The 26925-nt window shown below is 43.7% G+C and overlaps 1 protein-coding gene across 1 annotated transcript in view; it reads left to right on the forward strand.

Moving 5' to 3' along the window:
- LOC112259988 (polypeptide N-acetylgalactosaminyltransferase 2-like) overlaps window positions 1-26925 on the forward strand; it is a 127858-nt gene that overhangs the window by 51405 nt on the left and 49528 nt on the right. The window contains exon 2 of the mRNA XM_024434752.2: window positions 25903-25993. Coding sequence (XP_024290520.1) covers window positions 25903-25993 — 91 coding nt within the window. The remainder of the gene's footprint in view (window positions 1-25902; window positions 25994-26925) is intronic.

The following is a 26925-nucleotide window of genomic DNA, read 5'->3' on the forward strand; positions in this document are numbered from 1 at the left end:
ATTCTAGGGTACAGCATCAATGGTGGCCATCTTGATGCATGTGGGGATAGCAAACAGGGATAGAGAGATTTGAATTTGTCTGTAAACACACCAGTTAGCTGGTCTGCGCTTGATCTGCCGTCTGGGCCGGCAGCCTTGAGGGTTAACATGTTTAAATGTTTTACTCACGTTGGCCACGGAGGAGAGCCCACAGTCCTTGGTAGCGGGCCGTGTCAGTGGCACTATGTTATCCTCAAAGCATGCGAAGGTGTTAATCCTGTCCAGAAGCAAGACGTTGTTCTCAACGACGTTGCTGGTTTTCCTTTTGTAGTCCCTGCCACATGTGTCTGAGCTGTTGAATTGCGACTCCACTTCATCTCTTTTCTGGTGTTTAGCCTGTTTGATTGCCTTGCGGAGTGAATAACTACACTGTTTATATTCTGCCATATTACCAGTCACCTTGCAATGGTTAAATGCGGTGGTTTGCACTTTCAGTTTCACGCGAATGCTACCATCTATCCACGGTTTCTGGTTAGGGTAGGTCTTAATAGTCACAGTGGGTACCACATCTCATATACACTTCCTTATAAACTCAGTCACCTTATCTGTGTATGCTTCTAGATTATTTTCTCAAGCTACCGGGAACATATCCCAGTCCACGTGAAAACAATCCTGAAGTGTGGATTCCGATTGATCAGTCCAGCGTTGAATTGTATGAAGCACGGCTACTTCCTGTTTGAGTTTCTGCCTAATAGGACTGGAGGAGCAAGATGGAGTCGTGGGCAGGGCCTTGTAAGCCTTCCAGAAGTTTGAATAGCAATGGTTGAGAGTTTTAGCAGCGCGAGTAGTACAGTCTATATGTTGATTAAACTTTGGTGCCTAGTCCTCAAATTAGCTTTGTTAAAATCCCCAGCTACAATAAGTGCAACCTCAGGATATGTGGTATCCAGTTTGCATGAAGTCCAGTTAAGTTCTTTGAGGGCCGTCGAGGTATCTGCTTGAGGTGGGATGTAAACGGCCGTGGCGATGACTGAGGAGAATTCTCTTGGGCGATAATATGGTCGGCATTAAATTGTGAGCTATTCTAGGTCGGATGAACAAAAGTAGTTGAGTTCCTATATGTTCCTGGAATTACACCGTGAGTCGTTAATCATGAAACCCACCCCTCGCCCTTCTGCTTCCCGGAGAGAGATTTATTCCTGTCTGCGCGTTGTCCTTAGAATCCCGCTGGCTTTACCGAACCCTACGGAGTTTCCCAAGAAAGCTATGTTTCCGTCAAACAAAGTATGTTACAGGCCCCGATATCTCTCTGGAAATAAATCCTTGCTCTTAAGCTCATCAACTTTGTTATCCAAAGACTGAACATTAGTGCGTAATATACTCTGAAGTGGTGGGTGGTGTGCGCGCCTCCTAAGTTGAACCAGCAGGCCGCATCGAGTGCCTCTCCTTCCCCGGTGATGTTTTGGGTCTCCCTCTGGAATATTTCATTTGCTATGGGGAGCGTGAACATAGGATCTTCTCCAGGGAAGGTGTATTCCTGGTCGTAATGCTGGTCGTTCTGGTGAGTTACTGCCGCTCTTAATATCCAATAGCTCTTCCGGGCTGTATGTAATGACACACAACATTTCCTGAGCTATTAATGTAAAAAAAATAGTACATTAAAAAAACAAAATACTGCAAAGTGTCCCAATTTCCAAACTGCCTCAGGAAGTAACGTCAGCACAAGGACTGTTCGTCGGGAGCTTCATAAAATGGGATTCCATGGCCGAGCAGCTGCACACAAGCCTATGATCATGATGCACAATGCCAAGCGTTGGCATTGTGCAAAGGAATTGAAGCTCGTCGCCATTGGACTCTGGAGCAGGGGAAACGTTCTAGGTCGGGTGTGATGAATTACGCTTCACAACCTGGCAGTCCGAAGGACAAATCTACCTCAATGCATAGTGCCAACTGTAAAGGTTGCTGGATGAGGAGTAATGGTCTGGGGATGTTTTTCCTGGTTCTGGCTAGGCCCCTTAGTTCCAGTGAAGGGACATCTTAACGCTACAGCATACAATGACATTTTAGACGATTCTGTGCTTCCAACTTAGTTGCACCAGTTTGGGGAAGGCACTTTCCTATTTCAGAATGACAATGCTCCTGTGTACAAAGGAAGGTCCATACAGAAACGGTTTGTCGAGATCAGTGTGGAATAACCTGACTGGCTTGCACAGAGCCCTGACCTGAACTCCTTTGGGATGAATTGTTCCAACATCTAAGGGAAAGCCTTCCCAGATGAGTGCAGGCTGTTATAGCAGCAAAGGGGAGACCAACTCCAAATTTAATGGCCGTGATTTTGGAATGAGATGTTCGACGAGCAGGTATCCACATACTTCTGGTCGTGTGATGTATCTTAATGATTGGTGGGTTTTTGGTAACAGAATTACAAGGCAATATTTCTTAAACTTGTAGTGATGCCTCTAGCACGGAGATGCAGTGCCTTAGACCGCTGCGCTACTCGGGAGCCCTAACTCTGCTATCTGTTTATCCACAAATCAAAGACTTTGCTTATGCCTAATTTTTAAGATTGAAAATGGTTGAAAAATAAATCTATGCCTTCATTTCCCCAGAATATGGATTTATGAGCATATCAAATGAAGCTATGAACTTCACATGTTGGTGCTCATGGAACCTTTTACATGGAAATGCCCTGCTAGGACTGATGTTAGTTTGATACATTTTTCTCAGGGCTTCTTAGCCTCTATGGGGCAACTAGATATGAACTTTCTGATTGTCGCAGTCAGATATGAGGGATCAGGATAGCACTATCATCTTGTCCGTGATCCAGTCTGCCCCTCTGCTCCTACAGTAGCTCTTTCTGTTTACAGGCGTGTTGTTCCCTTCTGCTTCTTTCTCAGTAAATTGACACACCACCAGCAGCTCTGTTGTGTCTGCACTTCAGTGTGCAGCCACTCAGTTCCACTCCGGAAGGCATCCTTATTTGCACCTATATGAAAATGTTAGGTTAGATTATCTGTTACATACCATTTACTATCTTGAAGGTGGTGCCTTTGAAATAAAGTATGTCTACTTTATATAGGTTATACTACTTCATATAGGTTAGACACCAGCTCTGTCATTCAACCATTTCTCTGAAGTGTAAATGTAGACTTCAACTTGGGCTTTATTAGCCTGATCTGTTCTCACATATTCACATGCATGATGGGATTCAATGATGAGGACAGGTTAGAGCAGAAACGGTAGATCCCTCAGAAAGCTATTTTTGTTCAATGGAAATCCCAGTTGGTATTTCTGAAGAGGGTATTGGGTAGCTGGCCTCCTGATGTGCCGCTGATGGTGGCAGCTCTTCCTGGATCCTTAAGCCTTCCGGATCCTGATTTTGGGTTTTAAATTTAGTGAAGTCTGAGTCCACCTCTATGCCCCCAGCCCCAACTGCGTTCAAAGGCCTCAAGGGTCCCACTGACAATGCTTTTGGTGATAAATTAGAAGCATCTGGGGTCCTGAAGGAATATCTCTGTGTTCATTCCGACGTGGTGGATGTCAAAACATGAGCTGGTGGTAGTAACCATAGTAACATGACTTCTCAGTGAGCTTTGTTTAGACCCTAACGAACGAACGAAACATGCACTACATCTCTGAGATTACGGCTTCACATGCAAAATATTCAAGACCAATGATTAGGCTACTTTTGAGATGTTAATTTCACTCTCCCGCCCCCACTCATCTGTTCCTATCGCACTTAGAGATGAAGAGTTTGATATGGTTAAAAAAACAGCTGTTCTGAGTGTTTTGACTGGATGTTATTATTAGAAAATGATGAATGAATGAATGAATGAATCTAAACGGTTTGTCATACATATGCACTATGAAACTAAGCATGTCACGGGTTGGCTATATGAGCATCTTAGGTTGATGCTATAGCCCCGATAATCAATCATTTTGGCTGGTGTTATTTTTTTCTGTAGCATCCAGGGAAGAATTGTTTGTTTTAAGGCACTTACAGGTTGTCATAGTTTAATTCATTGTTGGTTTCTGTGAAGGGTTATTACTGTGTTTTCTGTGAAGGGTTATTACTGTGTTTCTGTGAAAGGTTATTACTGTGTTTTCTGTGAAGGGTTATTACTGTGTTTTCTGTGAAGGGTTATTACTGTGTTTTCTGTGAAGGGTTATTACTGTGTTTCTGTGAAGGGTTATTACTGTGTTTTCTGTGAAGGGTTATTACTGTGTTTTCTGTGAAGGGTTATTACTGTGTTTTCTGTGAAGGGTTATTACTGTGTTTTCTGTGAAGGGTTATTACTGTGTTTTCTGTGAAGGGTTATTACTGTGTTTTCTGTGAAGGGTTATTACTGTGTTTTCTGTGAAGGGTTATTACTGTGTTTCTGTGAAGGTTATTACTGTGTTTTCTGTGAAGGGTTATTACTGTGTTTTCTGTGAAGGGTTATTACTGTGTTTTCTGTGAAGGGTTATTACTGTGTTTTCTGTGAAGGGTTATTACTGTGTTTCTGTGACGGGTTATTACTGTGTTTTCTGTGAAGGGTTATTACTGTGTTTTCTGTGAAGGGTTATTACTGTGTTTCTGTGACGGGTCATTACTACTCTTATTGTAGAGGGGTGACAGGTAATTTTCTGCTGAGGTTTTTAACAGCAATTCACTGAGGAATTATGCTTCAGTAATCTCACTGATTTGGAAGGACATGAAATAATCGGAGGAGATGGAATGAAAATCAAGTGATAGCCTTATTACTTTTTAAAGTACTTTTTTAGCACTATCCTGTTGAGTGGTTGTTACCCTTTTTTATATTAAAAACAAAATGTATTAAATAAATGATCATACTTATAAAAGGATAAAAACATTAAACAGGATTAGGATACTGTAGTTTGTGATATTTTACCATAAACCTAGTGCTTCAAAATACGACTTCCAGATCTCCTTCATAAAGATGGTTCTGTTGCCCCTCTCACATGGTAGCACACTGTCAGTCAGCCGCTTGTCCTCCAGCAGAAATGCGTCACATTGGTGGGTGGGTGACTGACTCTCAATTCAGGCAACAATAGTACTTTGACAGTGCTTCTATTAAAGGATAGCCTTAAAGAATGTGTAATTGTCATGTGAATGAAAGGTGTGGTGGCCACACCTGGCCACTCCCTCAATGCCCTTCCTCCAATCTGTGATTTTAAATTAAACAGTTACTCATCTAAACTCACTAAAGTTACTCACTAAAGATATTGTTTTTGGAAATATGTTTGGACGGTATCCAGATTTTCATATCGTCATACCGTGCGCCTCTCACATTGGGATTTACAGTATTACTGGCTTAGTACACAAGGGGGTGCCCAAAATGCAAAAATAAACCTCTTGGAGTCTATAACCAGAATGCTAACAACATTTGCAAAAGTAATATCACATTTCCATGGAGGCTGCTAGCTAAATATGCCTTCTAGCGTCATCGAAAAGAAAGTAATTGTAAAGACAAGGCAATCCAGGTTATACATATGTAGGTAGGAGCTACCAAATGACATTTTTGGTGAGTTTGGACATTTTACAAGCGAATGTGAACGAGAGGCATTGTGCAGGAAGAACAGTACTGTGTAGTCGCGAGGGCAATGGGCCCGCTTGCTCTGCTCAGAGAAGATGGGGGAGGAGCAAACTCAGAATAGAGAGGGAAAAAACACAAGGAAATCAAGCTGCAGAGGCAGCTGTACAGAACTCATCCAAAGGGCTCTGACTAATAAAACATAGCAGATAACTAACACAATTCAGCTACTTACTGAGTTACAAGTTAAACTTAGGGGTTTCCCTAACTCATAAATCTTGTTTTTTCATGCAGGAAAAACGCTTAACTATCTTGCTGTGTTTTTGTAAACGCCCATCTAAAATGTTGTTTATTGGACATCAGACAATTGTTTTTGCTTCAGTTGCATTTCTCCACTCGGATGAAAATGAAACACTCCATGTTTAACACGTCGTACCCTTTTCTGGGTCTGAAGCAGTGGAAGAGTCCACTGCAAATGCTTCCCGATAATGAGATGTAGTGCAGAACTCTTTACAAAATGATTTGCTTTAGATTCTGCACTGCACCACTTTCTTGCCTCTTATTACAAGGTCCTGATCAAATGACTACATCCTTGGTACTAAATGGCAAGTTAATTTAACCTTGTTTTGTACTTCATTATAGAATCTTTCAAATGTATTCATTGCCTTGAGATTATGTTGGGCTCTATGATAACATATATTTGTTTAAGAGACTAAAGCCTTGTTTATCTCCTCACAATAGAAAAGTATCTTGTGCTAAATTCATAATCTGAGTAACAAAGATGCTTGTTTGTCCAGAACATATTTGCTTCACCCTCTTTTCTGTTACATGTAGGCTCATTTGAGGGTCAGAAACCGCCTGTGTGACTGCATGCAGCCTCAACGCTAAAAATGATGTTCATCCCCTCAACTGAGATTGAACTCATGATGCTTTCAGTTGCATTTCTGTGAAAAGAGAATAACCATGTGCCTTTACTAGCAGCGTTCAAGAAACCCTCCCTATACTTGGCCCTTTTGGCTGAGATATAATTGCATGAGCAGAGTCGGCAGTCAGTAAGCTAGCTATCAAATGCAATTATGTCTAGTTACAACGAGCACTAAAATCCCCACCAGTAATCCTGCAGTCATGTTTCATGGTGTAATCAGTGTGCATACCTGGTCCTGTGGGATGTTAAATCTCTGTTGCCTTCCAGAGGTGAGGCCACACAAGGCAGTGGGACCCTTGTGATGACATGGGAATAACTGTGATTCCAGAGGTCAAGGTGAACTGACACAGTGGGCCGTCACATCAGAATGGATCATTCCAGAGGTCAAGATTATAGAATAGTGGCTGGAGAACCCTACGGGTTAATAACACCTCTCAGGTTAGAACCATGACTGATTTTATGTCCTGTCCACCGGTGATATAACTGTATGGCAGCTTCATGTTCACACTTTCTGTGCTGTATGGCTTTGGCCGTGAGTGGTGAAGTGTGTGTCTTCTGCACAAAGTATCTGGAGGATACGGATGGGGTGTGTGTGTTCCAGGTTGGCTCTTAAACTGTAAATGGAACAGACTGGATGCCAGGCATTAATCTCCTAGAAAGATTGACTGCAAGAAGATTAGTGGCTTATTCATTTTGTCTCTCTGCCACCGAGCTAGGACTTAATTACATCTGCCACCGAATCCTGCTAGTCCCAGAGGCTCCTCTCCTCCGGAATACTGCTAGTCCCAGAGGCTCCTCTCCTCCGGAATACTGCTAGTCCCCGAGGCTCCTCTCCTCCGGAATACTGCTAGTCCCCGAGGCCCCTCTCCTCCGGAATACTGCTAGTCCCCGAGGCTCCTCTCCTCCGGAATACTGAATACTGCTAATCCCAGAGGCTAATCCCAGAGGCTCCTCCTCCGGAATACTGCTAATCCCAGAGGCTCCTCTCCTCCGGAATCCCTCTCTCCTCCGGAATACTGCTAATCCCAGAGGCTCCTCTCCTCCGGAATCCTGCTAATCCTAGTCCCAGAGGCTCCTCTCCTCCGGAATCCTGCTAGTCCCAGAGGCTCCTCTCCTCCGGAATCCTGCTAGTCCCAGAGGCTCCTCTCCTCCGGAATCCTGCTAGTCCCAGAGGCTCCTCTCCTCCGGAATCCTGCTAGTCCCAGAGGGCTGCTAGTCCCAGAGGCTCCTCCTCCGGAATCCTGCTAGTCCCAGAGGCTCCTCTCCTCCGGAATCCTGCTAGTCCCAGAGTCCCAGTCCCAGGCTCCTCTCCTCCGGAATCCGGAATCCTGCTAGTCCCAGAGGCTCCTCTCCTCCGGAATCCTGCTAGTCCCAGAGGCTAGTCCCAGAGGCTCCTCTCCTCCGGAATCCTGCTAGTCCCAGAGGCTCCCGGAATCCTCTCCTCCGGAATCTCCTCCGGAATCCTGCTAGTCCCAGAGGCTCCTCTCCCAGAAGGCTAGTCCCGAGGCTCCTCTCCTCCGGAATCCTGCTAGTCCCAGAGGCTCCTCTCCTCCGGAATCCTGCTAGTCCCAGAGGCTCCTCTCCTCCGGAATCCTGCTAGTCCCCCCCGAGGCTCCTCTCCTCCGGAATCCTGCTAGTCCCCGAGGCTCCTCTCCTCCGGAAGGCTCCTCTCCTCCGGAACTCCTGCTAGTCCCCGAGGCTCCTCTCCTCCGGAATCCTGCTAGTCCCCGAGGCTCCTCCTCCTCCGGAATCCTGCTAGTCCCCGAGGCTCCTCTCCTCCGGAATCCTGCTAGTCCCCGAGGCTCCTCTCCTCCGGAATCCTGCTAGTCCCTAGGCTCCTCTCCTCCGGAATCCTGCGAGGCTCCTCTCCTCCGGAATCCTGCTAGTCCCCGAGGCTCCTCTCCTCCGGAATCCTGCTAGTCCCCGAGGCTCCTCTCCTCCGGAAGGCTCCTCTCCTCCGGAATCCTGCTAGTCCCCGAGGCTCCTCTCCTCCGGAATCCTGCTAGTCCCCGAGGCTCCTCTCCTCCGGAATCCCGAGGCTAGTCCCCGAGGCTCTAGTCCCCGAGGCTCCTCTCCTCCGGAATCCTGCTAGTCCCCGAGGCTCCTCTCCTCCGGAATCCTGCTAGTCCCCGAGGCTAGTCCCCGAGGCTCCTCTCCTCCGGAATCCTGCTAGTCCCCGAGGCTCCTCTCCTCCGGAATCCTGCTAGTCCCCGAGGCTCCCTCCTCCGGAATCCTGCTAGTCCCCGAGGCTCCCTCCTCCGGAATCCTGCTAGTCCCCGAGGCTCCCCCTCCTCCGGAATCCTGCTAGTCCCCGAGGCTCCTCCGGAATCCTGCTAGTCCCCCCTCCTCCGGAATCCTGCTAGTCCCCGAGGCTCCCTCTCCTCCGGAATCCTGCTAGTCCCCGAGGCTCCCCTCCTCCGGAATCCTGCTAGTCCCCGAGGCTCCCCTCCTCCGGAATCCTGCTTGTCCCCGAGGCTCCTCTGTTTTCTGATTTTGATGTTTTAAAGTGATGGTATGGTTTTATCTCAAGGGGAAAGTGGCCCTCCTGTGCATTAGTGACAGCCTGCAAATGGACAACTCCATGTTTAACTCATGAACAGCGAATCTGTGGCAATGCACCGATCCAAACTGACAGGGAAGCAGACTCCTAACAGACTGTTATCACCCACGTTAATACGAACACAGAAAGTCATTACCCCAGCTAACACACCAATTTTCTCCTAACAGAGCCTGAAGAGACAGAATGGAATATAACGGCTTCAGATTTGTTTCGTTACAAAATACTTAAATATTTGACAATTGTATGAACAAAACATCTACTGTTATCATTTGCAAACTTGATCAAGTGAATCTTCACAATATGGAAATGAGTCTGTTTGTTATTCTTGTAATTAGAATAGCAAGAATGTGCATCCTATTTGCATCCATCGAGGGTAAAAATCTCACTTGACAGGCGTGAGCATTCCATTTGAATTAGAACTGTATCTTCGGGTCAGAGCCGCTGCCGGTGTCATCCCAGCTAACATTCCCAGATCAGGCAGGACTCTGGTGGCTCAACACAGGGCTTAAGTGGCTTTCAGTCGGAGCGAGTTGGAACATGAGAGCATTGAGGCGGCATGTCACCATGGGGAGGAGACAGAGGATGCATTGGCCTGATCTACTGACTGTAGCCATTACAGTAATGCAGTTGTTCTGGCCCTGATTAGAGGTTCTGACTCTGGGCAGGAGTAAGGCAGCCATCCTGGGCTCTGCAGTGGCTCAGTGTTCAATGTGTGGGACTGGTGGTATTTATTAAGCCCTCTACTTTCTCAGAACCAGGGCCCCGGACAGAAAGCTGATGGAGAAGACAACCATCACTTGGAAAGACAGCCAAAATATGACAATTTTAAATAGGCCCACCGTTGTGACATGTGGGCCCAAGATGACTTCAAAATGCTGTGGTTATGAATATTGGTTTGATGGATTGTGTCACCAGCTTAAAAACAAACCTTTGTGTGCTGTCCACATTTTACAATGAAAAGATAAAGTATATGTTCCCGGAGAACATTACCAGACGGAGTTGAATGATTAATTGGGTGAAAGTCCTGCTATAAAGTGCTTTCCTAATCAAATCTGAATACAGCCCAGTGTCCTACCATGTGATGGTTGAAAAGAAAGAAGATCACTGTGCGCACTAGTGTTTAAAGATGCATTATGCAGAAATCGTTCAGCCATTTCCTGGTTGCTAAAATTATAATACTTATAATGTCAGTTTGTGACAAAACAAGCAATTATCAATCAATCACATGTATTTATAAAGCCCTTTTTACATCAGTAGATGTATACAGAAACCCATCCTAAAACCCCAAACAGCAAGCAGTGCAGATGTAGAAGCACAGTGGCTAGGAAAAACTCCCTAGAAAGGCAGGAACCTCGGAAGAAACCTAGAGAGGATCCAGGCTCTGAGGGGTGGCCGGGGGGAAATTATAAGTGTAAATGGCCATTAAGGCTAGATTATTGTTCAAATGTTCATGGCTGACCAGCGGGGTCAAATAATAACCACAGTGGTAGCAGAGGGTGCAACACGTCAGCACCTCGGGAGTAAATGTCAGTTGGCTGTTCATAGCCGAGCATTCAAAGGTCAAGACAGCAGGAGAGGGAGTGTGTGAGGGAGGGGGGAGAGATGTAAACAGTAGGTCCGGGCCTCAGGTAGACTAGCGGTTAAGATCATTGGGCCAGTAACCGACTGGTCGCTGGTTTGAATCCCTGATCCGATCTGTCGATGTTCCCTTAGGCAAGGTACTTATCCCTAGAAGCATAGAAATAGGGCATATAGAACATATCTACCGCATCCTAGACTTGCTTTCATTGAGAATGACAGATCTAAAACATACTTTTATGCGGATTAACCATCCTGACTGGTTGCATCACTGCCTGGTATGGCAATTGCTCTGCCTCCGACCGCACGGCACTACAGAGGGTAGTGCGTACGGCCCAGTACATCACTGGGGATAAGCTGCCTGCCATTCAGGACCTCTACACCAGGCGGTGTCAGAGGAAGGCCCTAAAAATTGTCAAAGACTCCAGCCACCCCAGTCATAGACTCTTCTCTCTACTACCGCATGGCAAGCTGTACCGGAGTGCCAAGTCTAGGACAAAAAGGCTTCTCAACAGTTTTTACCCCCAAGCCATAAGACTCCTGAACAGGTAATCAAATGGCTACCCGGACTACTTGCAGTGCCCCCCCCCCAAACCCTCTTTTTATGCTGCTGCTACTTTCTGTTCATCATATATGCATAGTCACTTTAACTATACATGTACATACTACCTCAATTGGGCCGTCCAACCAGTGCTCCTGCACATTGGCTAACCGGGCTATCTGCATTGTCCCACCACCCGCCAACCCCTCTTTTCCACTACTGCTACTCTCTGTTCATCATATATGCATAGTCACTTTAACCATATCTACATGTACGTACTACCTCAATCAGCCTGACTAACCGGTGTCTGTATGTAGCCTTGCTACTTTTATAGCCTCGCTACTGTATATAGCCTGTCTTTTTACTGTTTTATTTCTTTACTTAAAATGTATTAGGTTAACAATAGTTATGCACTATTGGTTAGAGCCTGTAAGTAAGCATTTCACTGTAAGGTCTACACCTGTTGTATTCGGTGCACGTGACAAATAAACTTTGATTTGGTTGGTTCGCCAAAAAGCAAATTGCAGCTTAATCCAGCATAGTGTCTTACACAAGGACAATAAGGATGTTTGGCAGAACAATTGACAGTTCTATTACATAAATGCTATAGTGTGTGGAGCTGTGATAACATTAGTGGTATCACTCCCTCATGTTGCTCCAAGAAAGCTGTCCAATTATAGACCACCATCCCCCATTGGACTGCCAAGTTTCCAGATGATGATCATTGAGGCTTGTGGGTATGAATGAGCCGATCATTTGTGGTGGCCATAAGAATATGTGATATGTGGTCATAATCAACCCAAAGCTTCCTGCGGCAAGTGATTTGGCTACTAATATTCAAAATGTTGCGGATGAGTCAACGGCTTGCTGAGCAATCAGCGAGGGAGATCTCTTGGTGGCTAACCATATGGAGGAAGATCTCTTGGTGGCTAACCATATGGATGGAGATCTCTTGGTGGCTAACCATATGGATGGAGATCTCTTGGTGGCTAACCATATGGAGGGAGATCTCTTGGTGGCTAACCATATGGAGGGAGATCTCTTGGTGGCTAACCATATGGAGGGAGATCTCTTGGTGGCTAACCATATGGATCTCTTGGTGGCTAACCATATGGAGGGAGATCTCTTGGTGGCTAACCATATGGAGGGAGATCTCTTGGTGGCTAAACATATGGAGGGAGATCTCTTGGTGGCTAACCATGTGGAGGGAGATCTCTTGGTGGCTAAACATATGGAGGGAGATTTCTTGGTGGCTAAACATATGGAGGGAGATTTCTTGGTGGTTAACCATATGGAGGGAGATTTCTTGGTGGTTAACCATATGGAGGGAGATCTCGTGGTGGCAAACCATATAGAAGACACAGCCCTGTTTTTTTTAGGAAGTTTGATTCATTTTTCCTGAGCCTGCCCAGCGTGTGCTGCGTATTACTCAACCTTCTGTTTGAAATCAGGCCCAGAACCGAAGACTCGTCAGACTGACTTAGAAAAAACTAAAAAAAGAGAACAGGAGTGGAGTGAAAAATGTTCTCTATCTGCCGAATGTCAACATTTTAGCCATGATTAATTGCACCGAATAATTTAGCCATCGGTGGCAGCAGGTTGGTTTTGGCAGAAGGACAGCCTTTCATCATTTTCTTTTTCAAATTGATTCCTTGATTAAGTGAAGCTTATGCTGTCCCGTTCACCTGCCCATGCCAGGGGAGTCTTTAATGAGGATGAAATATGACCCGTTCACCTGCCCATGCCAGAGGAGCCCTTAATGAGGATTAAATATGACCCGTTCACCTGCCCATGCCAGAGGAGCCCTTAATGAGGATTAAATATGACCCGTTCACCTGCCCATGCCAGAGGAGCCCTTAAGGAGGATGAAATATGACCCGTTCACCTGCCCATTACAGAGGAGCCCTTAATGAGGATGAAATATGACCCGTTCACCTGCCCATTCCAGAGGAGCCCTTAATGAGGATTAAATATGACCCGTTCACCTGCCCATTCCAGAGGAGCCCTTAAGGAGGATTAAATATGTCCCGTTCACCTGCCCATTCCAGAGGAGCCCTTAAGGAGGATTAAATAAAGCTGGATGTTTTTGTTGCACTGAGTTTGAGTTTGATGATTAGCTAAGCTATATTTATCATTCTGGGCCAAGCAGAAAGGTTCAAGTCTACGGCCACATTCATGAACATTAAGAAAAATATATTGTTAGAACAGAACAGGACATCGTGCCAGCTCTATTCATGGTATTTCTATCTGCAACTTTCATTACATTTAACCTGATTTCAGTTGACCTATGAAGCAGATTTCTTGTTTTGCTTCCATTGTTAGCTGTGGTGGTAAGGTGTTGTGGTTCGTCATGTTCATGTCTTCATTGACTGTCTCAAGGCCAAGGCTGACTGCATGGCTCATGGAAAGTACACAGTAAACGGTTTAGCTAAATGAGAAATGTAAAGCTTGTCTGAGGTAGGCTGTTACTCTAATGCTGTTGGGTCACTATGCATGGTTGTTGAAGTTTGAATAAACCTAAATGGTTGACCTCTCTCTTTCAGTAGTTTGCTTCATCACCATCTTGTAGCTTGACAGCATCTGGAAATGACCTTTTGTAAATCACTCCATTGCTGTCATTTGGTAAATGAAAGACCTTTTCAGTTGTCCATCAGTAGGGCACTAACACACACTAACCACACATAGGGCTGTGGCGTTCATGACATTTTGTCAGCCGTGATATCAAGCGAATAACTGCCGGTCACACGGTAATTGACCGTTAATTAATATACAGTAAACAGGTTTAGCATCTCCTGGCTTCCATGCATAGCCTACAAGCCAATGGTGCAGACCTTTTGGAAAATGTCTAAATCATATTAATATAACCTACTCCATGAAAATAAATCCATTATTTATTTTTAGACGGGTCAAAAGAAACGTATGAAGAAAATGTAGTCTATTTCAGAAGAACAGAATAGCATACTCTGAGTTGTCCTTGTTAGGCCCTGATATGGCTGTGGGCTACACTGGTTCATTTAGCAGACAAGATTAGCTTATTTTATAATATGAAAATACAATTGAACATGAATAAAATAGAAAGGATATGTTTTCCAAGGAAGTGCACTCACGCGACTATTCTGTGTTGAGTGGTTAACAAAGAAACATGTCTTCCCATATGCTTCATTCAGAGTTATTTATACAACTTTATTTGTGATGCAAACGTTGGGCTGTATGTTTTTATTTTTAATACATTCTAAGGCTGCATGATGTGACTCTGATTTGAAAAAATTTGCATGAAAGGCATGAGCTCTGATTTGTTTCTTGTGGAGGCTGCATACACTTCATCAGTTTCTCATTCACAATTTGACAAGCACTTGATAATATTCTCACCTGGCCTTGAATTTCCCGGCGGCAGACCCCTGTAATGTCCCCTAAAACATCCACGGCTTTTTCACCAAAGTGGTCGTTGTGCCCTTTGGCTGAATATAATAATTATACAGTTGAAGTTGGAACTTTATATACACTTAGGTTGGAGTCATTAAAACTTTTTCAACCACTCCACAAATTTCTTGTTAACAAAATATTGTTTTGGAAAGTCTGTGAGGACATTTACTTTGTGCATGACACAAGTCATTTTTCTAACAATTGTTTACAGACAGATTATTTCAATTCCAGTGGGTCAGAAGTTTACATACACTAAGTTGACTGTGCCTTTAAACAGCTTAGAAAATTCCAGAAAATTAGTTCATGGCTTTAGAAACTTTGGATAGGCTAAGTGACATCATTTGAGTCAATTGGAGGTGTACCTGGATGTATTTCAAGGACTACCTTCAAACTCAGTGCCTCTTTGCGTGACATGGGAAAATCAAAATAAATCAGCCAATACCTCAGAAAAAGTTGTAGACCTCCACACCAAGAAAGAATCCACTGCTCCAAAATGGGGGGGCTTGCAAGCTGAAGAACACCATCCCAACCGTAAAGCACGGGAGTGGCAGCATCATGTTGTGAGGGTGATTTGCTGCAGGAGGGACTGGTGCACTTCACAAAATAGATGGCATTGTGAGGAAGGAGAATTATGTGGATATATTGACACAACATCTCAAGACATCCGTCAGGAAGTTAAAGCTTGGTTGCAAATGGGTCTTCCAAATGGACAATGACCCCAAGCATACTTCCAAAGTTGTGGCAAAATGGCTTAAGGACAACAAAGTCAGGGTATTGGAGTGGCCATCACAAAGCCCTGACCTCAATCCTATAGAACATTTGTAGGCAGAACTGAAAAAGTGTGTGCGAGGAAGGAGACATGCAAACCTGACTCAATTACACCTGCTCTGTCAGGAGGAATGGGCCAAAATTCACCCAACTTATTGTGGGAAGCTTGTGGAAGGCTACCCAAAACGTTTGACCCAAGTTAAACAATTTAAAGGCAATGCTACCAAATACGAATTGAGTGCATGTAAACTTCTGACCCACTGGGAATGTGAGAGAAATAAAATCTGAAATGAATCCTTCTCTCTACTATTATTCTGATATTTCACATTCTTAAAATAAAGTGGATATCCTAACTGACCTACAACAGGGAATTTTTTTACAAGGATTCAGTATCAGGAATTGTGAAAAACTGAGTTTAAATGTATTTGCCTAAGGTATATGTAATCGTCCGACTTCAATTGTAATTCCCTTCTGCCAGCTATTGTGCTCTGAAGTACCTCTCACTCACATGGCTCTCTCAGATATCAATATTCTTATTACCCAATGACCATCGTGATCGGATCCTTCTCACAGGCATCTCAGCTAAGAAGTAGGCTACAAGTGAAGACAGGCACATCAGGGATGCAACTTTGTGAATTACAAGGCGCATATTGAAGATGTTTGATGAACTGTCCACGTTTTACTTTTTGTCAGCCAACAAGAGGAGTAGGCCTAATGAACAGCAAAAGCACTAGCCTATGTCAATCTACTATCCCCCGTAGTACAAAAGTTAACCTATTCTATTGGTCAACCTGTCCTTCTGTGCAAGAAATAAACATTCCAAACATAATCTGAGACAATGGTGGGATGCAATTTAGATCCCAAATGAACACAACCACTCGCATCAAAAAGCCTTTTGAAAGCAAGGAGGTTGATGAAACAGATCAGAAGAGTGGCCAGAAAAAAAGCCATTGCTTAAAGAAAAAAATAAGCAAACACGTTTTGTGTTCGCCAAAAGGCATGTGGACGACTCCACGAACATATGGAAGAAGGTGCTCTGGTCAGTGGGGATGTTTTTCATCGGCAGGAACTGGGAAACTGGTCAAAATTGAAATGATGGATGGCGCTAAATACAGGGATATATTTGAGGGAAACCTGTTTCAGTCTTCCAGAGATTTGAGACTGGGACGGAGCTTCACCTTCCAGCAGGACAATGACCCGAAGTATATTGCTGAAGCAACTCAAGTGGTTAACCTGTCTGGGAATGGGGTTCCGCTAGCGGAACAGCCAATAAAATTGCAGGGCACCAAATACAAATCAACAGAAATCTCATACTCAAATTTCTCAAACATATAAATACAGTGGGGCAAAAAAGTATTTAGTCAGCCACCAATTGTGCAAGTTCTCCCACTTAAAAAGATGAGAGGCCTGTACTTTTCATCATAGGTACATTTCAACTATGACAGACAAAATGTGGGGGGAAAAAATCCAGAAAATCACATTGTAGGATTTTAATGAATTTATTTGCAAATTATGGTGGAAATAAGTATTTGGTCACCTACAAACAAGCTAGATTTCTGGCTCTCACAGACCTGTAACTTCTTCTTTAAGAGGCTCCTCTGTCCGCCACTCGTTACCTGTATTAATGGCACCTGTTTGAACTTGCTATCAGTATAAAAGACACCTGTCCACAACCTCAAACAGTCACACTCCAAACTCCACTATGGCCAAGACCAAAGAGCTGTCAAAGGACACCAGAAACAAAATTGTAGACCTGCACCAGGCTGGGAAGACTGAATCTGCAATAGGTAAGCAGCTTGGTTTGAAGAAATCAACTGTGGGAGCAATTATTAGGAAATGGAAGACATACAAGACCACTGATAATCTCCCTCGATCTGGGGCTCCACGCAAGATCTCACCCCGTGAGGTCAAAATGATCACAAGAACTACTAGTTCCAACTGTTCTGCCTGCGGCAACTCTAGAGACAGCAGGAGCGGTAGAGATACTCTGAATGATCGGCTATGAAAAGCCAACTGACATTTACTCCTGAGGTGATGACCTGTGCTTGCACCCTCGACAACTACTGTGATTATTATTATTTGACCCTGCTGGTCATCTATGAACATTTGAACATCTTGGCCATGTTATTATCTCTACCCGGCACAGCCAGAAGAGGACTGGCCACCCCTCATAGCTTGGTTCCTCTCTAGGTTTCTTCCTAGGTTCTGGCCTTTCTAGGGAGTTTTTCCTAGCCACCGTGCTTCTACACCTGCATTGCTTGCTGTTTGGGGTTTTAGGCTGGGTTTCTGTACAGCACTTTGAGATGTCAGCTGATGTACGAAGGGCTATATAAATACATTTGATTGATTGATGACAGTCAAATTCCACATGTCCATTTAGTTAGGCTTCCCCAAGCTCTGATGCTGCTAATGCTCACAGCATTTTTATGTAAATATTCTTATTCCTTTACACTTGTGTGTGTATAAGGTAGTTGTTGTGAAATTGTTAGGTTAGATTACTTGTTAGATATTACTGCATGGTCGAAACTAGAAGCACAAGCATTTCGCTACACACACACATGGTTAGCAGATGTTAATATATGTGACAAATAAAATTTGGATTTTATGTCATTTAGCCTACCAAAAACTTGCTAACCGCCTGGTACTCAGCACACTATCATCCCTCTAATCCCTCGGACGTCAATGCAAATGTATTCCAAAATCTAAATCAAACACTTCATGAGAGCCCATGAGCACATGTTGCGCAACATTTCAATAGGCTTGGCCTACTATATTTATCAGCGTTCCTAATATAAAGCAAATATTACACACATTGCTTCACAACAGGAGTATAGCCTACCTCACTGGCATGGAAATGAACCACGGGGAAAATCACCCTCCATTTGCTATTTAAGTGCATAGATGAGATGGTCCATTTTAAATTTTAACAAAATTCACAGATATTATTTTGTATACTGTACATAAAGACAACATTAAATCAAGAATTGTCTGATGGGTGACAGTATTAACCTATCACTTGTGAATTATGTATTATTAATGATGTATTATCACTTGTGAATGATGCCCAGCTTGTGCATTAAGGCAAGAAAAAGCACATGCCTTTTTTTGCGACTTGATCAAATCATAGTCCCACACCGCATGTAGCCTAGCCCACAGGCCTACAGTGGCAAGAAATAAGACAAATAACAGAACACTTGAGCTTGCATAACTACTCACCCCCCCCAAACAAAGTCAATACTTAGTAGAGACACCTTTTGCAGCACCCCAAGTCTCTTGGGGTACGTCTCTATAAGCTTGGCACATCTAGCCACTGGGATTTTTGCCCATTCTTCAAGACAAAACTGCTCCAGCTCATTCAAGTTGGATGGGTTCTGCTGGTGTACAGCCATCTTTAAATCATACCACAGATTCTCAATTGGATTGAGGTCTGGGCTTTGACTAGGCCATTCCAAGACGTAAATGTTTCCCCTTTAACATAGTGTCCAAAGAAGGGCCAGAAGTATACAGAATGGTGTCGTCTGCATAGAGGTGGATCAGAGACTCACCAGCAGCAAGAGCGACATCATTGATGTATACGGAGAAGAGAGTCGGCCCAAGAATTGAACCCTGTGGCACCCCCATAAAGACTGCCAGAGGCCCGGACAACAAGGCCCTCCGATTTGACACACTGAACTCTATCAGAGAAGTAGTTGGTGAACCAGGCGAGGCAATCATTTGAAAAACCAAGGCTATTGAATCTGCCGATGAGGATGTGGTGATTGACAGAGTCGAAAGCCTTGGCCAGGTCAATGAATATGGCTGCACAGTATTGTTTCTTATCGATGGCGATTAAGATATCGTTTAGGACCTTGAGTGTGGCTGAGGTGCACCCCCATGACTAGCTCTGAAACCAGATTGCATAGAAGGTGCAGTGGGATTCGAAATGGTCGGTCATCTGTTTGTTGATGTGGCTTTCGAAGACCTTAGAAAGGCAGGGTAGGATAGATATAGATCTGTAGCAGTTTGGGTCAAGAGTGTCCCCCCCTTTGAAGAGGGGGATGACCGCAGCTGCTTTCCAATCTTTGGGAATCTCAGACGACACGAGAAGTTGAACAGGCTGGTGTAATAGGGGTTGCAACAATTCGGCATATCATTTTTAGAAAGAAAGGGTCCAGATTGTCTAGCCCGGCTGATTTGTAGGGGTCCCCCCCAATAGTGATCGATTATCGAGGATGGCTATCGGGCGATGTAGGCTTGTACACAATCGCTCAACCTTAACACACACACTGTCTGTCTTTCAGCCAGCCAGCGTATGTCAATGGTTTTAGGAACAGCTGTAACTTAAGTAAGGATTTAGGCTACCAGTTGTAGCTCAATCTTGGGTGCAATGATTTAACGTTACGTTAGCCTACATTATACACTAGTAAAGTAATAAAATATATAGCTCTCGGCTATATTAGCCACGACTTACTGTTCTTTGTGCAGCTTCAAATGTCGAACAAAGTTGGAAATTGTTGCGCCTCCGTGTGTAATTTTCTTCCCGCATGTTTTGCAAGTTGCAATCCATTTTTTGTTGATACAGCGTCGTGTTTATAACCCAAAATAATTATTTTCGTAATCTTTCCAAGGGCTCCATCTGAATTCACCTGCCGACGTTCCTCTGCACTGCCACGCACAACTTTTTCTCAGCTGGCACAATTTGATTGGCTGCTGTCAGATTCAAACTGTAATCCGTTAAATGAAGAGTTGATGCGCTGCACACTTTTTAATAGCATCAGTTTAAATATTTGGTCTTGAGGAGGGTATCAAGTCAGATCAAGTCATAAGGCTCAAGTTTAAGTCAAGTCACGAGTCATTGGTGTCAATGTCGAGTTGCAAGCCATCATATTTGTGACTCGAGTACCATAAACCAGTGTGTTCAAGAATACCCTCATCTTTAACCTGACCGAAGTTGCCAACTGGAGATAGATTGCAAGAGACTGCCAACTCCATCTCTGCATAATGAGACTTGTGAGTACTGTGCATATACGCATGTCCCTGTTCTGCAGCCCTGTTTAGCACGTGAAGATGATCCAGATCGTCACTTTTTGACACTGCAGATCTGACTGATAATAAAAACACAAGTCTGTTAGTACAGACAAGGACCGTTCAGAGTAGAGATCGGCCAATTTGTGATTTTTCAATACCGGTTATTGGAGGACCACAAAAGCCGATACCAATTAATCGGCAGATTTTTAAAAATGTATTTGTAATAAGGACAATTACAACAATACTGAATGAACACTTAATTTAACTTAATATAATACATCAATAAAATCAATTTAGCCTCAAGTAAATAATGAAACATGTTCAATTTGGTTCATATAATGGAAAAACAAAGTGTTGGAGAAGAAAGTAAAAGTGCAATATGTGCTATGTAAGAAAGCTAACATTTCAGTTCCTTGCTCAGAACATGAGAACATATGAAAGCTGGTGGTTCCTTTTAACACGAGTCTTCAATATTCCCAGGTAAGAAGTTTTAGGTTGTAGTTATTATAGGAATTATAGGACTATTTCCCTCTATACCATTTGTATTTCATTAACCTTTGACTATTAGATGTTTTTTTTGGCACTTTTAGTATTGCCAGTGTAACAGTATAGCTTCTGTCCCTCTCCTCGCTCCTCCCTGGGCTCGAAACAGCAACACAATGACAACAGCCACCATCGAAGCAGCGTTACCTATGCAGAGCAAGGGGAATAACAACTACTAGAAGGCTCCGAGCGAGTGACGTTTGAAACGCTATTAGCGCCCGCTAACTAGCTAGCCATTTCACTTTGGTTACACCAGCCTCATTTTGGGAGTTGATAGGCTTGAAGTCATAAACAGCGCAATGCTTGACGCACAATGAAGAGCTGCTGGCAAAACGCACAAAAGTGCTGTTTGAATGAATGTTTACGCGCCTGCTTCTGCCTACCACTGCTCAGTCAGATACTTAGATACTTGTATGCTTGTATGCTCAGTCAGATTATATGCAACGCAGGACACACTAGATAATATCTAGTAATATCATCAACCATGTGTAGTTAACTAGTGATTATGATTGATTGTTTTTTATAAGATAAGTATAATGCTAGCTAGCAACTTACCTTGGCTTACTACATTCGTGTAACAGGCAGTGCAACGAGAGAGGGGCAGGTCATTATTGCGTTGGACTAGTTAACTGTAAGGTTGCAAGATTGGATCCCCCAAGCTGACAAGGTAGAAATCTGTCGTTCTGCCCCTGAACGAGGCAGGTAACCCACCGTTCCTAGGCCGTCATTGAAAATAAGAATGTGTTCTTAACTGACTTGCCTAGTTAAATAAAGGTATAATTTTTATTTAATTTTAAACGGCGCCCAAAAATACTGATTTCCGATTGTTATGAAAACTTGAAATCGGCCCTAATTAATCTGCCATTCCGATTATCGGTCGACCTCTAGTTCAGAGTGCGAGGTCATCATACCTGTTCTATCAGCAGGGCCTGTAAATATTGAAATGGATGTTAGTGTTCCAGTGGAAGACTCTACTTGAGGAATCCCGCAGTGTTCTTTCAACTGCTACGTTCCCTGCTTGCTTTTACAGTAGTTAAAGCTTGTCATGACCTCACATACAGTAGACCTACATAACCCTACCAGCTGTGTCAGATACATTAACATTTCCTGATCTCTGAAGAACACTCCAGAGCTACTCTACTCTCTTCCCTACCGTCTTCTACTCTCAACTTCTCCAGTTCCAGGTACCAACTTAAGCAGCAGCCCCCCAGCATCCTCAGAGAAGATTCTTGGTTGAATTTTCCTCCTCCTTCATCATCTGCTCCAGACCAGCCTGAAAGACGAGAGATTGGGGGCTTGGTAAACTTCCAGTTTAAGTCCCTCTAGTCTGGCTGCTTCCTCCCTGCCAATGCCCCCTGACAGGGCATGTAGGGCTCAGTGAGGGGGAACAGTTGCCGTGGGGTTACTCCATGCCAACTGAGATGGATGTTCCTCTGGGCTCTCTGCATTCACACCTGCTCTCTCCTCCCGATTGGCTCCCAGACCTGAAATGGCCCTGAATCACAAAGATTACATCATGGGAGTCAAGCAGGCCAAAAGTAAAATAGAATTGACTGTAGTAGTCCACCACTGTACCAGGCAGATGATGTATGGTTGATGATAGATGGTAGCATTGTTGCTCTTACCTGCTGGTGCGGCAGGGTAGCCTAGTGGTTAGAGCGACTAGTAATTGAAAGGTTGCAAGTTCAAATTCCCGAGCTGAAAAGGTACAAATCTGTCGTTCCGCCCCTGAACAGGCAGTTAACCCACTGTTCCTAGGCAGTCATTGAAAATAAGAATTTGTTCTTAACTGACTTGCCTAGTTAAATAAAGGTTAAATAAAATTTTAAAAAATAGCAGAGCATAAGCACTACAGTGGCATATGTAATAGCAGAGCACAGCAGGGACCAGGAGAGCTAAAAGCTAAGTGGAGCATCATGGTGTGGTTTGACGGTGGAGCATGACTGCGTAGTATGCACCCAAGTTGTACGTTAACTTTGTGTGGTAACAAACTAGGCCTGGGTTATTGCCAGGAACCTCACCATACGATGCCATGCCATGCTATACCATCGCCATGCTATACTAGTACCATGCCATGCTATACTAGTACCATGCCATGCTATACTAGCACCATGCCAAGATATACTAGCGCCATGCTATTCTAGCGCCATGCTATACTAGCGCCGCGCTATACTAGCGCCATGCCGTGCTATACTAGCGCCATGCCGTGCTATACTAGCGCCATGCCGTGCTATACTAGCGCCATGCCGTGCTATACTAGCGCCATGCCGTGCTATACTAGCGCCATGCCGTGCTATACTAGCGCCATGCCGTGCTATACTAGTGCCATGCTGTGCTATACTAGCACCATGCCGTGCTATACTACCACCATGCTTAGGTGCCGATACGACATGTATGTATTGAGATTCAATACTGCAACTTGTATTACAGTTTGATGTTCTAAAAAATATTGCTCACTATATGTCTGCTGCAGAGAGACGAGAGAGCATGAGAACTAGTTTTGATCAGACATGGAAAAGAAAGAGCTGAAAACATGTTGGCTCACTATTTAAAATGAAGTTGGCGAACGAGCTATGGGATGTAAATTACCAGCGTTTTGGCGCCAGTACAGCCAACTAGCGCTAGTTAACTACCTAGAAGAGAGAAAAAAATATATACTTGGAGTCAAAGTATATCGTCCAAGATGATATTGCGATATGTAACTGTATAGAACTTTTATCCCCGATCACTATAAGAAACCTCGCCTCCAACCTAAAAGTCAAAAAACGTTTGGTCTGGCTAAGAGGATGTATGGTTGACTTTAAGGTTTTAATAGCATTAGGATGTTACAGTAACACTTCTATCACTCATCTTAAAACTAGTGCTTTCTCAGGTCTCCCACCAAGAGACCCAACCGGTGGCTTGGTAATGAGTTATTCATTAGCCAGACGCTACCTCTGTGATGACATGCCGTGCTATAGGAGAGTCGTGTGAATTCCTCCCATAGTGCTACCTGTAATGTTAATGGCCGCACAATAATTGTTCCCATGTTCTGCCAAGTGTGAGAAACGATGAACAACTGTGACTTCATGAGAATCACTCTGGAAATCACGTTAACGTAGGCTGTTTGTCAGCGAGATGACTGTCAATTTCACACACAAACAAACCGAGCAATGTTGACTAATTTTCCATTTTAAAGTTTTTCTTTCTGGAATTACCTGTTATTGTAAACGGTGTTGGTATTGTGGTTTTGCAGAGCAGAATTAATGAAGTGGAATATGCACATCATTCATTAGAATGACTATAGCGATCTACACCCGTGTCAGCTGCAGCTCACCACCACCACCATAACTCCCCTCCACCCCTCTTATTGTGAAATAACTTAAAAACATGTCATTTTGCTCTAGAAGACATGCATCAAATTTTTCTTAATCGTTCTCAGGACATGATGTACTTATTCATGTTCCTCTCTCTAAAGATATAGACTTTTTTTTACCAGGTTTGATCATTGATTTGATAAGTTTAGGATAAAATGCTGAGCGTCTGAATGCTATTGATTGCCACAGCCACCAGTTCATTTTGGCCTGAAGGAGCAGGCGACCAGAGCAGATGCTGGTTGTGTTCGGCAGAGCGAGGGCTTCTGGACTTCAGTAGCTTGCGCTCTATCCATAGCATCCCGCCTGTTGGTTTATTTACTGCTAACCTTGGCAAGAGTACTTCCTGTTTGAGGTTTTGCCGGTCTGGCCTGATGTGTGTTACAGGCTTGCAGTGCTGCAGTGTTTCACCGTTTGGCTTGACCCATGCTGTCATTGTCAGCGCGGCCATATTTCCCAACAGTTGGTTATAGAGACAGGCGAGATTGAGGCCAAATTTGACTTGATTTTCCATTAAGTAAAATGTATATACTCTTACAAAAATGTCCATGAATTAGAATTCATAATAATTCACATTTCCTGTTGCTGCAATGATGTTTTTCCTGCTGTAGCAAATTAAGATCCTACATCTGTACTCTTCACTGGCTTTATTTTGGCACACAGCTCCTGTGTGTTTTAACGCTGATGGAAATCCCATCTGGCTGTTTAGTCACAGACTGTCCCTCTGCTTTTGATGTTGCCGTGACATCAGAACAGCAACCGTATGAGAATAGGCAATCGACAATTCCTCTCCATCGCACTTTGTTCTGTGAATCCTCACAAAACATATTGTTGCGGATCAATCATGCACCTGGCGATGATTGGAAAGTTCAAGAGCACCTGCACCAGAGTTATTGTATAATTCTGTTTTCTTACCTTATGTCTGGAACTTTTCTAAAATGTTCTCCTGGTGGTTATCAACAGGGAGACGACGACATGTGTTTTGTCCATTTATATAGTATAAAACATTGTTTTTCTTATTATATTGGGTGTAATTTACAGGCTGTCGGTGTGTCTGATCCAACATGCAGAAATACTCTTGGTTTGCCTCTTGAGAAGATCTAATGTGGTCTGCATGACTCGACATACAAATAGTGAAGTTATTTGAATGGCTGTGAGCCCTAAGATAAAATAAAGCATGCCCTCTGTCCTTCCTCTGTCCTTCCTCTGTCCATCTGGTTTTGATAAGTAGCCTACGTTCTAAGTTCTTGAATGGAATAATGGTCTACTGCCATAGGACCACGGACCCTTTTTCTTCATCAAAATGCTTTTGACAAACTCACTGACATTTCAAAAGCTGCTCGAAGCAGAGCAATAACAGTCAGGGGCACCTTGTTGCCACAGTAACATGATAATGCAAATCATGCGTTTATAATTCCACAGCCAACCTTGAAGAAATAAATCAATAGCACCAACAGGGAACTTAGGAAGACTACAATATTTTAAACGTTTTCTAACCATTTGCTTTCAAAATTAGTCTGCGAAATGTGCTTGACATTCTCGGTGTTTGACATACCGCTATTTATGAACATGGGGGTTTTCTATCATTAGATCATCCTTTTCTGAGGAGTGACAAACATTTTCCACTGAATGTAGATTGTGACCTTGTCTACGTGTTTCTATATTAATGTGTCTTTGTGTTTCTTTGGCAGGATGACTGGAATGCTATTGACTCATCAAATCAGGCTCAGGTCCACCGCAACGCAGATGACCAAACCCACAGCCTGGAGACACTACCCTCAGGTAAGAGCCAGATACCCAGCCAGGCATCCCACAGCGCTGTCCATTCTGGTTAGCCACCCCCCCATTTACAGACATGATGAGAAGATTAGTCAACACAGGACTCCAGGTTGACATGTTGTTCAACGGACTGTGCAATAGTGGAGGGTTCCAGCTGTGGTTCTGTTTAAAACTAGTAAATTACCTTTACTGTTTACAAGGTCAGGGGTAATTATGCAAGGTGTGTATAGGAATGCTATGAAAATAATCTGAATTCATCTGAGTTTCTGATCTTCATCAAATCTCTATCGTACCAATTTGCGAGCCCATGTGCACAACTGAACCGGGATCCAATTTAGCAGAGATGCTTTATGCATTAACCTGTCTGGGAGCGGAACCCCTCGCCAACAGCCAATTTTATTTTTTATTTTTATTTTTTTTATTTCACCTTTATTTAACCAGGTAGGCTAGTTGAGAACAAGTTCTCATTTACAACTGCGACCTGGCCAAGATAAAGCATAGCAGTGTGAGCAGACAACACAGAGTTACACATGGAATAAACAAATTAACAAGTCAATAACACAGTAGAAAACAAAGGGGGAGTCTATATACAATGTACAATGTGTGCAAAAGGCATGAGGAGGTAGACGAATAGTTACAATTTTGCAGATTAACACTGGAGTGATATATGATCAGATGGTCATGTACAGGTAGAGATATTGGTGTGCAAAAGAGCAGAAAAGTAAATAAATAAAAACAGTATGGGGATGAGGTAGGTGAAAATGGGTGGGCTATTTACCAATAGACTATGTACAGCTGCAGCGATCGGTTAGCTGCTCAGATAGCTGATGTTTGAAGTTGGTGAGGGAGATAAAAGTCTCCAACTTCAGCGATTTTTGCAATTCGTTCCAGTCACAGGCAGCAGAGTACTGGAACGAAAGGCGGCCAAATGAGGT

The sequence above is a fragment of the Oncorhynchus tshawytscha genome, linkage group LG01, assembly GCF_018296145.1.
Source record: "Oncorhynchus tshawytscha isolate Ot180627B linkage group LG01, Otsh_v2.0, whole genome shotgun sequence".
Lineage (NCBI taxonomy): Eukaryota > Metazoa > Chordata > Actinopteri > Salmoniformes > Salmonidae > Oncorhynchus > Oncorhynchus tshawytscha.